The sequence below is a fragment of the Panthera tigris genome, chromosome A1 (genome assembly GCF_018350195.1).
Source record: "Panthera tigris isolate Pti1 chromosome A1, P.tigris_Pti1_mat1.1, whole genome shotgun sequence".
Classification (NCBI taxonomy): domain Eukaryota; kingdom Metazoa; phylum Chordata; class Mammalia; order Carnivora; family Felidae; genus Panthera; species Panthera tigris.
Genome location: NC_056660.1, coordinates 24672859 through 24688435, shown reverse-complemented (window position 1 = coordinate 24688435; position 15577 = coordinate 24672859). Strand labels below are relative to the sequence as shown.

Here is a 15577-nt window from a genome sequence, read left to right as displayed (position 1 = left end):
CATATGAAGACACTTTTTAGGTCTATACACAGGGTTCAATCAAATGCAGAAAAAAAAAAAATGCCTCAAATAAACAATTCCTGACTACAAAGGTTCCATTTTAATATTAAAAAGTGTTTATATCCTTCATGATTACCTGTGTTAATATCCCTTAATTGGGAAAACGTTATAAAAGATATTTAAATCATCAATACTTTTAAAATTTATATTTTAAAATTATACTATTCTTTTTTTCTTTTAGGTGTGATACTGGTGTACTGATTATATATTTTTAAGTGTACTGATCTTTTGGAGATATATCCTACAATATAGACAGATGAAGTAGTAAGATGTTTGGGATTTGCTTCAAAATAATATTGGATGGAGGAGGAGGTATATAGGGGTATAGATGAAACAAGATGGACATGAAAGGATCATTATATGATTCTATTTTTTTCTGTGTGACATGTTCCCTAATAGTAACGTTAGTGTAGTATTTTTCCATCCTCTCTATATAGCCAAGCAACATTAGTGCACATTTACTCAAGAAACTATAATTCAGAGGCATCTGGGTGGCTCAGTTGGTTAAGCGTCCAATTTTGTTCCAGGTCGTAATCTTGTGATCTGTGAGTTCGAGCCCCGTGTCGGGCTCTGTGTTGACACCTCAGAGCCTGAAGCCTACTTCAGATTCTGTCTCCCTCTCTCTGCCCCTCCCCCTCTGGTTCTCTCTCTCTCTCTCTCTCTCTCTCTCAAAAATAAACATTAAAATTAAAAAAAAACAACAACTATACTTCAGTCTATAGAAAATGCTCAGTGAACAAATGGACTATTCCCTATCCTGTGGCTCATGGCCACAGGATGAGATCTGCCAGTCCAGACCATGGTATCTATACATGAATAGTAAATACGGAATAAATCCAATAAATAACATTCCTTGTCAAAGGTCTGAAACATTTTGATTTAATTATTTTGATAAATGTGTGCAATCACTGAAAGGAGAAATAAGATTGTCAATTTGGTGATAATTTGCTTATTCTACTAAATTGAAGTCAAAGCCAACAAGTTTTGAATGATGAGATCTGTCTTTGAAATCTGGGTAAGACTCATCATGCAAGCATTTGTACTATCAAGAAGGAGATTTCTATATTCAGGTAATTATAATGAAGTGTGTGTGTGTGTTTTTTTTTTAAGTGATTAGCTACATTCTTCTCATTTAACACAAAATTCTGCATCCTACAACTTGATTAAGACATATTACTATCCATCAATAAAACCATATTTAACCAAATATCCAGCAGAACGGGCTATATACAATTGCTAGCTAAGTCCTCTGGTTAACTACTAATCCAAAAAGTTTGTGCTTGTGTAAGCCTTTGTTCTTAAAGTACACTAATAATTTGGTTCACTTTCCTTATTCAGCAATGTATACAGAATATGGATTTTCACTGATGAAAAGTATTACAAGCCCAGTGAAACATCATTGAAAATATCCACTTTAGGATTATCTAGATGTTACAGGTTAGGAATATTCATACTCACAAAATATTCCCCTCACAAGTGATTTTCTGACTAAATATGTAATTTGAACGTAATTTTTCTGTGTACTACACCTCTTCTAAAACAAATTACAGAATAAAAATGATTTAGTTGAATTCCAGGTAATCAAGATTTTACCATCTTCTGTACAGAGCAGGTCACGGAAAGTTTATTTTACAAAAATGTAATGGGAAATTGCTACATTTTCTAAAAGTAGAGTAATAAAACCTGTAAGGCTTTTTTTTTTTTTGGATAAACAAGTGGTATTCAGGTTTTAATCATAGTTGAGTAAAGTCTACCTGTCAAACGGGAAGACACTGATTAGAAACATTCTTCTAAAACCATGGCCTCCAAACTATTCTCTTCAAAACATGACAGAATATAGTGCTATTCAAATTAACAAATATTCTGGGAATGGAGTATATTCTTAACACAGTTGACGTGGCTAATGAAGGTCTGGGGGGAAGATACTCAAATCCTCAAGAGCCAGATGAGTGGCAAAGAGAGGGGGAGAATCATGAATTTTTCTGGGAAGCAATAGGTACTTTCCCTCTCGCCAAAACACACACCAGTAAAATTATACCCACAAATCAAGAAATGTGCAGATTCCCTAAAATCTACCAATGGATCTCAGGTTAGGAGCCCTTGACGTAGAAGGCTGTGGACTTCAGATGAGACCCAGAAGACAGGGAGAAGGACTTAAGTCATAGGACCATATGGTCTTGTTGCACCACTTGTCCCACACATACGCATACTCTTCTAGTAACTAAATAGGGAACCATCCTTAAGAAATGTAAGCAATCCCCTACACCCAGTAGGCCTTGCAAGTTCTACCTGGAAAAATAAAAAAATGTCCATATTCAGAGAAATGTAATTTTCTATACACGTGATTACTATATTACTTCTACCTGTAGTAACAAAACTTTCTGAGAACATTTTTGTTCACTGCTGCATCACCAACTTTTAGAACAATGCCTATCCCTATACCCAATAACTGAATAAATATATTAGCATACTTTCACTTAAGCACAACACATCCTGATAATCAGAATATTCCGAATAAGCTCATTACAACATCTAAGTTAATTTAAAACAATGTTTTTTATGTTTTTATCTTACTTTTGAGAGAGAGAGAGACAGAGTGCAAGTGGGGGAGGGGCAGACAAGGAGGGAGACAGAATCTGAAGCAGGCTCCAGGCTCAGAGCTGTCAGTGCAGAGCCAGATGTGGGGCTTGAACTCACGGAACATGAGATCATGACCTGTGCAAAAATCAGATCCCCAACCGACTGAGCCACCCAGGCGCTCCCATCTGCATTAATTTTAAAGGGCAATTTTCTCCAAAAGGAATTTAGACGCTAACCTTTAATTACATATCCCACCAATCTGAAAGCATGACAAAGATTCTTGATACAATACTTCATTTGAGATTAAGTTCTCTTTTCACAGTAATGGAGATATATTAAAATAATAGATCCACCTCAAAAAAAAAAACCCTGTAAATTAAACGAACTCCTCCTAAATCAAAATGGCCCTTCTCAACTTTGCAATATATGGCTTCAGAACTCCAACGCAATTCAGGTACCCGCTAAAGCAGTAACCCACTCTGCTGCCTTGTTTCTTTAGATAAACAAAATAAACCAAGTTCAGATTTTTCTATATACTAACAGGTAAGTCCTACATATACCTTGTTGCTCCTGGTGGAGACAGCCACCAGAAACACTGGAAAAGAAAAATCAACCTGTGTAGTACACAGTTTCTCATAATACAAAATATGTTACCATTTCAATGGTGAAGTACCAGGGACATACGTTAAAAATCATGTCTCAGAGATTTCTGGGTCAAAATAACAAAATTAGAATACCAAGAACCATTAAAGAATATAGACTTCTTTTTTCAGGGTTATTTGGGACTTTTTTTTTTTTTTTTAGTTTATTCTTATTTATTTTGAGAGAAAGCTCTGTCAGCACAGAGCCTAAGGTGGGGCTTGAACTCCCGAACTTTGAGATCATGACCTGAGCCAAAGTCAAGAGTCGGATGCTTAACCGACTGAGCCACCCAGATGCCCCAAAATACTTCTTAAAATGTAAATGAGCAAGAATATTTAACACGATATTCGGTCGTGTTATTTAACATGATATTAAATATAAATATTTAACACGATATTAGGTCCTAGCAGCAGTTCACAGGGTCATTCTGGTTCTTCTAAGTCAAGTCACCATAATGGGAGAGAAAAAAATCGACTCATCTAAGTATGACAAGATGATCTCTTATCAAGACAAGGAAAGGACTAAGCTTATCACCAAAATATATTTTTTGGGAAAAGACTGGGTTTTGTTGAACTTATAAGGCTAAGTTAACTGCTTACTAGGTAGATAATTTATCCCGAATTATATTACAAATATCAGTTCACAGAGCACCCCAGATAAAGTGTCAGGTAATGTTGCTTTTAAAACTCTAATAATCTTGCTACTTAATTAAGAAGAATGGTACTTAAAAACAATGAACAGAAATGGCATCCCATGAATGTAGCAGAGACTGCAACCAGCTATCCCAATCCATTCTCTCCTTGCTCTTTAGTAAACCCAATTTTATTTGGGTCAGCCATATGCTCAGCTAAAGGATTACATTTCTTTCTTTCTCTCTCTCTTTTTTTTTTTTTTTTTTTTTTTTTTTTTTTTTAAAGGATTACAATTCTAAGACACCCTCCTCTCTAGATGTAGCCATGAAACTAAATTCTGGCCAATTAAGATGTAACAGGAAATAGTGTGTGGGACTTCCAGGAAAATTAAGGCTTTCTTCCCTTCATTTTTTCTCCTGCCTGGAATATGGATGGAAGCATGCAAAAGGAAGACAGCTACTACCTGGATCCCCAATGACTTGGTGGAACGATCAGTGTTATCGGTCTTGGACTGCCTTCCTCTGAATTTCTTTAAATGAGAAAATAAATTCCAATGTATGTAGTTAATGTTCCCAAACTTTGATGAACATTACAATCACCCAATGAGCTTTTAAAAATCTAGACATCAAGGCAGCTCCCCATACTAATTAGCTAGGAAAATCTGGGGATTGAAATCAGGTATTAATACTTCTCGATAGACTTCAAGTTCGGACACTATTGCTTTAGGTACTTAAGTCCCCCGCCCCCATATTAAGCCCTTATTACTAACAGCTGATTCTAAATAGGATCTTGCATAAGCATCAGGAGGAAAAAAAAAAAGGATATCTTTATGGCTACATTTTTAAGTGAAAACCTGCAAATGGAAAGGTATTTTTAAATATCACTACATTGTAATTTACCATTAAAGTAGGAAGACACAGTGTATTTATTAAGTACTTTGCTTATTTTTTAAAGCATTATCTCATTTCATCCTCACCTCAACCCTATGAGGCTGTATCAGGCATGTTTAACAGTTGAAGAAAGAGAGGCTCAGAGAAAACAACTTATTCAGGGTCTCACATCATGTAACTGGCAGAGCCAAGATACAAGTTCCTATTTGTGTAATTTCAAGGCTGGTGCATTCTCCAACATGCTGTAACTCAAGAAGAAAAGAGACTGAGAGCCCTCTAAAGAGTTACATTTTTTTTCTTGAGGAAATATTAATTTCATGAAAGGACAAATTTGAAAACTAATTTAAAAAATGAATAGGGGGAAAGCATCCCAATTAAATCTGTAAGCATTTTTATGAGCCACAAAAATATTACCTTCAAGTTAATTTTTACAAAAAAAAATTTGCTCCCAAGTAACATTAAATAAATGAATTTTAAAAATCAAGCACTCCTTATTTTTCAGTTTTGTAAACAGATCTTTAAGAAGTACCATCATTAGAGGGAAAACTGGCTGATGAGAAAGAATTTATTGAAAAACATACAATCTAAATTAGTTAATGCAGTGACTTAACTAAATTCTGACACAGTTATTAAGTTTAAAATGCACAGATTTTCAGAAGGGTCTCAGCTCTTTCACTGGCTGGCTCTTTTATGTAATTCCATTTACACCAAAAGTTAATGTTGATTAAGTGACAGAGGAACAATAAGGAAACAGAGGGTTTGAACAACACTATGTAGATCAACTGGACCTCACAGATACATGAACCCTGCACCCAACTGTAGTAGAATATGCATTCCTCTCAAGTGTACATGGAACATTCTCCAGGACAAACCATGTTTCAGGCCATGAAACAAGTCTTAACAAATTCAAGACTGAAATCATACAAAGTATTTTTTCTGATCACAAGGGAGAAAAATAGAATTCAAGTTTTACAAAGTGAAAATCTGAAAATAGAAAGGCATTTTAATATATTATCATACTGCAATTTATTATTAAAGTAGGAAAATAAAGAGTATATTTATTGAGTACTTTGCTTATGTTTTAAGAGTTATGTTATTTAATCCTCAAATATAAGGAAATTACACAACAGACTCTTAATCAATGAGTCAAAGATGTCACAAATGAAATTAGAAAACACCTTGGAAGAAATGAAAATGAAAACACAACACACCCAAACTTACGAGATGCAGCTAAAGCAGAGCTAAAAAGAATTTCATAGATAAATGTATACATTAAAAATAAGAAAGATCTCAAATTAACAACCTAATTTGACACCTCAAAAAACTACAAAAAGAATAAACTAAATCCAAAGCTGGCAGAAGGAAGAAAATAATGAAGATTAAAGATCAAAATAGAGAACAGAAAAACAATAGAAATAATCAACAAAACTAAGCTGGATTTTTTAAAAGATTTGATAAATCCTTAGCTAGATCAAGAAAAAAAAGAAGACTCAAATAACTAAAATCAGGAAAGTGGGGTCAATACAAGTGATGCCACAGAAATAAAAAAAGATAATAAGACAATACTATGAAAAACTGTACATCCACAAATTCCAATAACCTAGAAATAATAGATACATTCCTAGACACACAACCTACCTAGACTGACTCATTTAATAAACGGTACATCTGGACAAACCAATAATGAGTAAGGAGATTAAATCAGTAATCTAAAACTTCCCCCCAAAGATAAACCCTGACCACGTGGCTTCACTGAAGAATTCTATCAACATTTAAAGGAGTAACACTAGTCCTCTGGAATTCTTCCAAAAATACTAGAGGAGGGAATACTTGCAAGCTTATTCTATGAGGCCCTGATAGCAAAGCCAGATAAAAACCCTACAAGAAAACTACAGACCATTATTTCTGATGAATAATGATGTAAAACTCTTCATCAAAGTACTAGCAAATAGAATTGAATAACACATTAAAAGGATTACACACCATGACCAAGGGGGATTAGTTCCTGGAATGCAAGAATGGTTCAACATAGAGCAATCAATCGATATACTATGTACCACGTAACAGAATTAAGTAATCACATGATCGTCTCAATAAGTATAGAAAAAAGATTTGACAAAATTCAACACTTCTTCATGGTAAAAACATTTAACAAACTAAGAACAGAAAAACACAATCTCAACTTAACAAAGCAATTTATGAAAAGTCCAGAGCAAACATCATACTCAATGGTGAAAGACTGAAAACTTTTCTTCTAAGATTGGGAACAAGGACGCCCACTCTCATTTCTTTTCAACATGGTATTAGAAGGTCTAGCCAGAGCAAATAGGCAAGAAAAAGAAATGAAAGGCAACCAAAATACAAAGGAAGAGGTAAAACTGTCTCCATTCTAAGATGGCAGGATCTTATACGTAGAAATGCCTACGGGTTATGTGCATGTGTGCATGCACTCACACGCACTGTTAGAACTAATAAATTCAGTCAAATCGCAGGACACAAAATCAACACACAAAAACCAGTTGTTTCTATACACTAACAATGAACAATCTGAAAAAGAAATTATGAAAACAATTCCATTTACAGTAGCATAAAAAAAGAATATAACACTTTAGGAATAAACCTAACCAAGCAGTTGAAAACCTTGTACACTGAAAACTACAAAACATCGTTGAAATAAATTCAAGAAAACACAAATAAGTGGAAAGATGCTCACAGACTGAAAGGCTTAAAACTGTTAAGATGTCCTTAATCTCCAAAGCGTCCTACAGATTTGACACAATCGCAATCAAAATCCCAATGGCATTCTTCATAGAAATATAAAAATTCATCCCAAAATTGATACAGAATTCCAAGGGACATGTAAATAAGTCAAAATAATTTTCAAATAGAAGAACAAAGTGAGAGGACTCACATTTCCTGATTTTAAAATGTATTCGAAAGCTAAGCCATCAAAACAGTGTGGTACTGGCATAAAGACAGACTAGTGAAATACTACAGAGGGCCCAGAAATAAATCCTTGCATATATGATCAAATGATCTCTAACAAGGGGGCCAAGACCACTCAATGGGGAAAAGACAGTCTTTTCAAAAAACAGCGCTGGGAAAATTGGCTATCTACATGCAAAAAAAAAAAAAAAAAAATGAAGCTAGACCCTTATCTTTTTTTTTTTTTTAATGTTTTTATTTATTTTTGAGACAGAGAGAGACACAGCATGAGCAGGGGAGGGTCAGAGAGAGAGGGAGACACAAAATCTGAAGCAGGCTCCAGGCTCTGAGCTGTCAGCACAGAGCCCGACGCAGGGCTCGAACTCACAGACTGTGAGATCATGACCTGAGCTGAAGTTGGATGCTTAACCGACTGAGCTACCCAGGCGCCCCAAAGCTGGACCTTTAACTTACGCTATGTACAAAAATTAACTCCAAAGGGATTAAAAACCTAAGTGTAAGATGTAAAACTATAAAACTCCAACACAAAAGCATAACAGAAAATCTTTATAACATTGGATATGGCAATAACGTCTTGGAAATGACACGAAAAGTATAGGCAACAAGAACAAAAAGAGACAAATGGGACCACAACAAGCACAAAACTTTTGGTGCATCAGAAGACGTTATCAAAAGAGTGAAAATGCAACCTATAAACAGGAGAAAATACTCATAAATCATATATCTGGTAAGAGGTTAATATCCAGAATAGATAATAGATTCCTAAAACTTAAGAACAAAAATCAATAACTCAATTAAAAATTGGGTAGAGAATTAAACAGACATTATTTCAAAGATGATATACTAATGGTCAACAAATATGTGAAAAGATGCTCAACATCACTAATCATCAGTGAAATGTCAAATCAAAACCACAATGAGGTATCACCTCACATCTATTAGGACGGCTACTGTCCAAAAAACAAAAAATAATAAATGTTGGTGAGGATGTGGAAAAACTCAAACGCTTGTACACTGTTGGTGGGGTTGTAAAATGGGCCAACGGGTATGGAAAACAGTATGAAATTTCCTCAAAAATTTAAAAACAGAACTATCATACGAACTTTGGAGTACATATCCAAAGAATCAAGAGAAGGGTCTTGAAGAGATATTTACAGTCAAGAGGTGGAAGTTACCCATCCGTCCAACAGAGAAATGGATCTACAGGCAATGGGATATTCAGCTTTAAAAGGTGAGGCAATCCCGTCACATGCTACAACATGGATGAAGCTTAAAGACATCATGCTAAGTGAAATAAGTTAGTCACAAAAAAACAAAATGAGTCCATTTACATGAGGTATCTAAAGCAGTCAAATTCCTAAAGACAGAAAATAGAATGAATGGTGGCTACTAGGGGCTGGGGACCTGGGGGTTAGAGGGGAACGGGAGTCATTTAAATGGGTATTCAGATGAATTTCAGATGCACAAGATGAAACGTTCTGGAGATCTGTTTCATAACAATGTGAATATACTCAACATTACTAAACTGTATACTTAAAAATGGTTAAGATTGAAAATTTTATTATTTCATGATCGTAAAAAAAATGTTTAAGGTACCGTTTACTGAATTATCCCTAACTCAATATGGGAATTATTAAGTACACATACACAGAGTTTTAAAACACGGAAAAAAAATCTATTACAGTAATGCCTAAAAAGCTTATGAAAAGGATTTTAGATTCTACAAAAGAGTGCCGAAAACATACAATCCTACGTACCTTGGCTTGTCTCTTTTTTCTCTTTGTCTTTCAAAATCTCGTCCTCTGTCCTTTCCGTCTCTTGGTTTTTCTTCTATCCTGTCTTTTACTTTATACTTTTCTTTATATTTTTTCCCCAGAACAATATCTTCCTGTAAAGGAGGGGGTGGACTAGGCGTTCGAGGTCCTTTCTTTTTACTCTGGTTGCCTTTTGAATTCCTGAGGGTGACACAAAGCTATCATTAGAGGTCCAATTACTTTTCGGAGGTCAAATGGGTATTTTTTCATTTTAAAAATGGTAGCATTCCTTCCAATGCCTTGCCTTTTACTATCTTACGCAATAGTAATCAATATCCAGAAAAAAAGCAACACACAGAAATGAGCGAATAATTTACTTGCCACTTACATAATTTTAAAGGGTAGGTTTCTGAGAGAAAGATAGAGGTGGAATAGGAAGATTCTTTCCAACAAAAGAAATGACACAGGACAACTTCATGAACTACTTTTTTTTTTTGTTTTTTTAGCTTATATAGAAAGATAGATGAAGAAAATAAAAATCATGTATAATTCCACTACCCAAGGATAACCCTTGTTAACAACTTGGATATATGCCCACACTTTTTCCATGTCTCTTTCCCCTTCCCCCAATCTTTTTACAACGTTTTCTAAAATTTTTTGTACTAAACACAGCATGGGGATCTTTCTACAACAAAAAATAGATGTAATAATTTTTATAAGTTGTATTGAATTTCATCAAATAGATATGCTCCATAACTAAACAGTTTCAGATTGGTAAGTTTTTAGGTGGCCTCCATGTTTTATTATAAGGAACAGAAAATTATATCATCTATAAATGAAATCCTAAACATTGTTAATAAACATTCATTTAAATCTTCGAGTTAAGAAATATTTCTCAACTCTAAGGTTACAAAAACAGTCCTCTAATTTTTGGGAATTCTGTCTTTTACACTTAATCTACCTAAAAGTGATTTTTGGGTGTAGAATATTCTCTTTAACTTAGCACTTTAAATAATTTTATCCAAATGGTGTGACTTTGACCCTTATGTATCCAAAGTTATCTGTCTTTACCTCATACCTGCACAATAGTTTGACTGAATACAGTATTTTGGTATCAATATCCTTTTACCTCAGACCTCTATAAATATTGTTACAATATCTTATAACATTTAGTGTAGATGAAAAATGTAGAGTCCATTTTTTTTCCCTATGCATGTTACCCAGTTTTTCAGCTGGGATGATTATAATTCTTCCTTAGAAATTAAAATTTTCATGAAGATATATCTAGGTTTTCTTTTTTTAACCTCTTCCAGAACTCAGTGAACTATTTAAAAAAAAATTTTTTTTAACGTTTATTCATTTTTGAGAGAGAAAGACAGAGCCCAAGAAGGGGAGGGGTAGAGAGGAAGACACAGAATCTGAAGCAGGCTCCAGGCTCTGAGCTGTCAGCACAGGGTCTGACGTGGGGCTTGAACTCACTAACTGTGACATCATGACCTGAGCCAAAGTCGGATGCTTAACAGACTGAGCCACCCAGGCGCCCCAATGGAAAATTACTTAAAAATTATTTTAAAGATAAAATAATAGAGGAATTCTTGACACAAACTGTATTTTCACATTACTTCCTATGACAGAGACTAGCTAGGTGTTTACTAAATTTTGTCCTGGGCACACTGCTGGAACTATACTGTCTAGACTTCTTTGAAATGAGATATATGGCCAAGTGACCAAGTTCTGGGCAAAAAATGCTTGTGGAATTGTACACCACTACCAGGCCTAATAAATGATCCTCATACTCCAGGCAATTGTAAACTGTAGAGCCCAATAAGAGCAGTACTCCAATTAATTTTTTTCTTTAGGCGTTCCATTTTTTGATGTCCACAAAACCCAAGTGAAGCCATCTCAAAAGGAGCCTGGGTTACTGAATCTTTATGCATAAGAGAGCCACCTGTTAATCAGAAACACCCACTCTGATTTGCTTTGAGAAATAAACCTCCGTAGCATTAAACTCAGATTTTTGGACTAAGCTATTATAACGACAGAATTATATCAATACACTCACTATGGTATAGAATTTCTTCATATTTCCTTCAAAACTATACGTAGTTGGAAATCACAATTATGTTACAATATAGGCTTTTCAAGTGCCTTCCAACTACAGGGGTCAAAATTGGTTCTGCACATTCTAAAGGCAACAAGATCTTTCAACCTTTTTTAAGTCAACTGATTTCTCCGTAATGGCACAGAATGTACCTCCCACTTGTGGCACAGAGTTCAATTAATTTCATCTATCATTTTTAGATCCTTTCTTTCTCTGTATCAGACTCTGTGCTGACAGCTCAGAGCCTGAAGCCTGCTTCTGATTCTGTGTCTCCCTCTCTCTGCCCCTCCCCTGCTCGCACTGTCTCTAGCTCTCACATGAATAAACATTAAAACAAACAAAGAATCCGAATTTTATTCAACCAAATGGAAAACCACAGAATTTTTCAATGGCATAGTAAATTAACTGCAATCGTTCTTTCAAGATTTCTCTCACAACATCCGTAAAATGAATGAATACAGGGGGTTGAGGAATGAAATGTCTATGTGCACAGGAGAGTGGACACTAGATAAAGTAGAAGGATGATACAATAACCTAGGCAAAAAGTAACTGGAGTCCGAAATAGGGTTAAAAACTCTAGAAACTAGAAGGAAGACAAATATGAGTTTCATTGTGGATTCAGATAGTTTGCCAACTGGTCGTATGTTGAAAGAGGTTAGTTTATTTAGCTTTTTTCCTTGAACAAAATTAGTGTATACGCTTTCATTAAAACAAAATTTAGGGGCGCCTGGGTGGCTCAGTCGGTTAAGTGTCCGACTTCGGCTCGGGTCATGATCTCACGGTCCGTGAGTTCGAGCCCCGCGTCGGGCTCTGTGCTGACCGCTCAGAGCCTAGAGCCTGTTTCAGATTCTGTGTCTCCCTCTCTCTCTGATCTTCCCCTGTTCATGCTCTGTCTCTCTCTCTGTCTCAAAAATAAATAAACGTTAAAAAAAAAAAAATTAAAAAAAAAATTTAAATAGTACAGAGTGACATTAAATAGAAAAATGTCTTCTGTCTTATTCTTAGTCCCTCAATGTAATATTTACTCATTTCTGCTTTTATTTCAACTGGCTACTGCAGTAATTCTAAATAATATATTCATACTGCTTAGTATAAACTAAGAATCTAATCTCATGACCATGTGCACAAGGAGACAAGAAAAATGTTCACTGTATATAATTTGTAACAGTGAAAAACTGAAAACAACTTATAAGTTCAACAACAGAAGAGTAAACATATAGTATAAATACTCAAATGACAAAAGGCTACATAGATCAATACAAATATAAAAAATGTTAAGTGAAAAAGAAAGTTGCAGAAGCAAAGCTTTAATATATAAGTACTACGACTAAGTAGATAAAAATAATACACATGAAAGTATAAACACACATGCTCAAGTACCAAAAACAAATTCAAGAGGGAGGGACAAAAATACAAAGGTGTGTTATGTTTTATTTAAAAAAAAAAAAAAAAAAGCTCTGAAGGACAGCAGATGGGACACAGACATTTGTTTTATTGTTCTCTATCAATTTTCTTTTAAACAGAAACATTTTGTACCTTTATTTTCTTTTCAAATTTTTATTTAAATTCTGTTAACACACAACCCAATACTGGTTTCAGGAGTAGCAATCAGGGATTCATTACTTACATGTAACACCCAGTGCGCATCACAACAAGGGCCCTCCTTAATACCCATCACCCAATTAACCCATCCCCTACCCACATCCCTCCATCAACCCTCAGTTTGTTCTCTATCTTTAAAAGTCTCTTCTTCTGGTTTGTTTCCTTCTCTCTCTCATCCCCACCCCCCATATGTTCCTCTGCTTTGTTAAATTCCATATATGAGTGAAATCATATGGTCATACCTTTATTTTAGAAGAAAAAAACTTACATTAAATACTGAATGTATTACAAGGATTCTTCTGTAATCTACTAATTCTTCTGAGTATCACTTCAGATTTCGGGTATCACTTCAGAAAAAGCTATTTCATTCTGGCGTTATTTACCACCCTACTGACCTCTGCTGGTCCAACAAGGGTGAGGATACTGCAGTTGCCTTCCTGTCTTTCTTGCTTGCTGAAGATGACGATTTAGGGCTTGACTTTCGCTTTGGAGATTTGCTTGACTTTCTTAGAGAAGGAGATGGAGATAATTTTGATCGAATCACTTCTGGTGAAACCTTTCAAAAGAATTCAGTAGATCAATCAGAAACTCCTTCAATCATGGGTGTTATAATCAGATAACAAAGCAGGTGTTTCTAAATCATACCAAAAGTCAAATGAAATATTAAGTGCTGTTATAGCCACCAAGTGTTAGTCTGACTTCTAAACATGTGCTTTTAACCAATATGCTAATTACAATTACCTGCCCTAACATAACACTATTATTAACAAAGCAAACCAAAATTATACAATTTCAAAATCTCCTCAGAAAAATCACAAATTACATTCCAATAAATTGTACCCCTAGTCTTTAAAAAATAAACAAGTATTCTAGACATAGCTTAGGCCTAAGAAACAGACATACATAGATTCAAATCCCATTTACATTAGCCAGTGAATCTATGCAGCACAACCTTAGTTTTTTCACCTGTCCAAAAGCAAAAATATTTCCTATTTATCTAATAGAGTAATGTGAATATTAACATGTAGTTGATTTACAGTAACATGATCAACTTATCAACATCCTGATACAATTTAAGACACAACAAATGGCTAATGAGTTCTCTGATCAATACCCATGTTGATATTAATTGCTAACATGTATTTCAATAGCATACCTCCTTTTTAATAATAATTTCTTCTCTTTTGTCCATGTTTTCTTGTTCAAGCTTCATTAATTCCCTCTGTATCTTCTGACGCTTCATTTCCAACGACAACTCATGAACATAATCATAATTAATATCTCCATTGTCAGAATCTTTAAGATAAAATTCCATTACTTGTCAGAAACTATCAAAATTACACCAAAAATTAGAGAAATTTTTTCAACTAATTTTTTATGCAAATTAAAATGGTGGTCTTTCATTAGAATAACATACTTCTCAAAGATAAAAAATATATACTGTTTCTATAAAGGGTTAAAATCAGTATGGCTGATTTCTTTATGAAACGCCAAACATTTTTAAGACACTTGGGTTTTCTTAAAGTGATTTTGGGTTGTCTGGCAGTTGGGTTTTTGGTTAGGAGATGGGATTTCACAATTTTACCGTTAAAAAAGTCACATGTAAATTCTAAGTATTAAAAATACCAAAGCCTTCAGTATTTCAGGCTGTATATGATTTCATTATGTCCTTGACTTTCTTAAAGATTCATCAGTATTAAATGAAGGTAGCATTAGGTGTCCTACATTGCTTCCATATTTCCTTTTTATTAGTGACACAACTGATTTGTATCTAAAAGTAAAGTTTGGTAATTTTAACACTAATGTGTACATGAGCTAACATCCGAAAGATCTGTAACTTTTCCATTATAAGCAATTTGTGATAGTTCCTTAGATCAGAACTGTCCATCTCCTCAACAGATGTGGTACGATGTCTCTATTTCCATTCATTTTTTCCAGTGGAAAAAATATAAAGACTTGTTAAGGAAAAAAAAAAAAAAACAGGAAAGAAAAAGAAAGAATGATGTGCAGAGCTATTCCTTCGCAACATGCAGAAGTTTTCAGGGGCTACTGGCACTGTCACCCAGCCTCTCACCCTCATTTGTTATATACAAATGCCAAAGAGCCTAGAGGAAGGAATTTCAGTGACTCTTATCCTAACACATGACAATGTTGGGCTACACTGATAACAAACTGAGGTGCCTTTTCTAACTTTTCTAACTTTTAGCACTGAAGATCACCATTCCTTAACCTGGGGTACAAGAAATAAAATGAAGAACTAAAAAACGACGACGATAAATAGTCCTATTTGACTGTCGAAAACACAAGAAAATGAACATCACTGTCGTGTACAGATCAAATACATTATAATTCCAACTATCCATTTATTTG

The 15577-nt window shown here is 34.6% G+C and overlaps 1 protein-coding gene across 5 annotated transcripts in view; it reads right to left on the bottom strand.

Annotated features, from left to right (window-relative positions):
• Nucleotides 1-15577, bottom strand: part of ZC3H13 (zinc finger CCCH-type containing 13) — a 96062-nt gene that overhangs the window by 46028 nt on the left and 34457 nt on the right. For all 5 annotated transcript variants that reach the window (XM_042972824.1, XM_042972711.1, XM_042972905.1 and 2 more), the window contains 3 exons: nt 14364-14503; nt 13603-13763; nt 9508-9705 (listed from right to left, as the gene is read on the bottom strand). In XM_042972824.1, coding sequence (XP_042828758.1) covers nt 9508-9705; nt 13603-13763; nt 14364-14503 — 499 coding nt within the window. The remainder of the gene's footprint in view (nt 1-9507; nt 9706-13602; nt 13764-14363; nt 14504-15577) is intronic.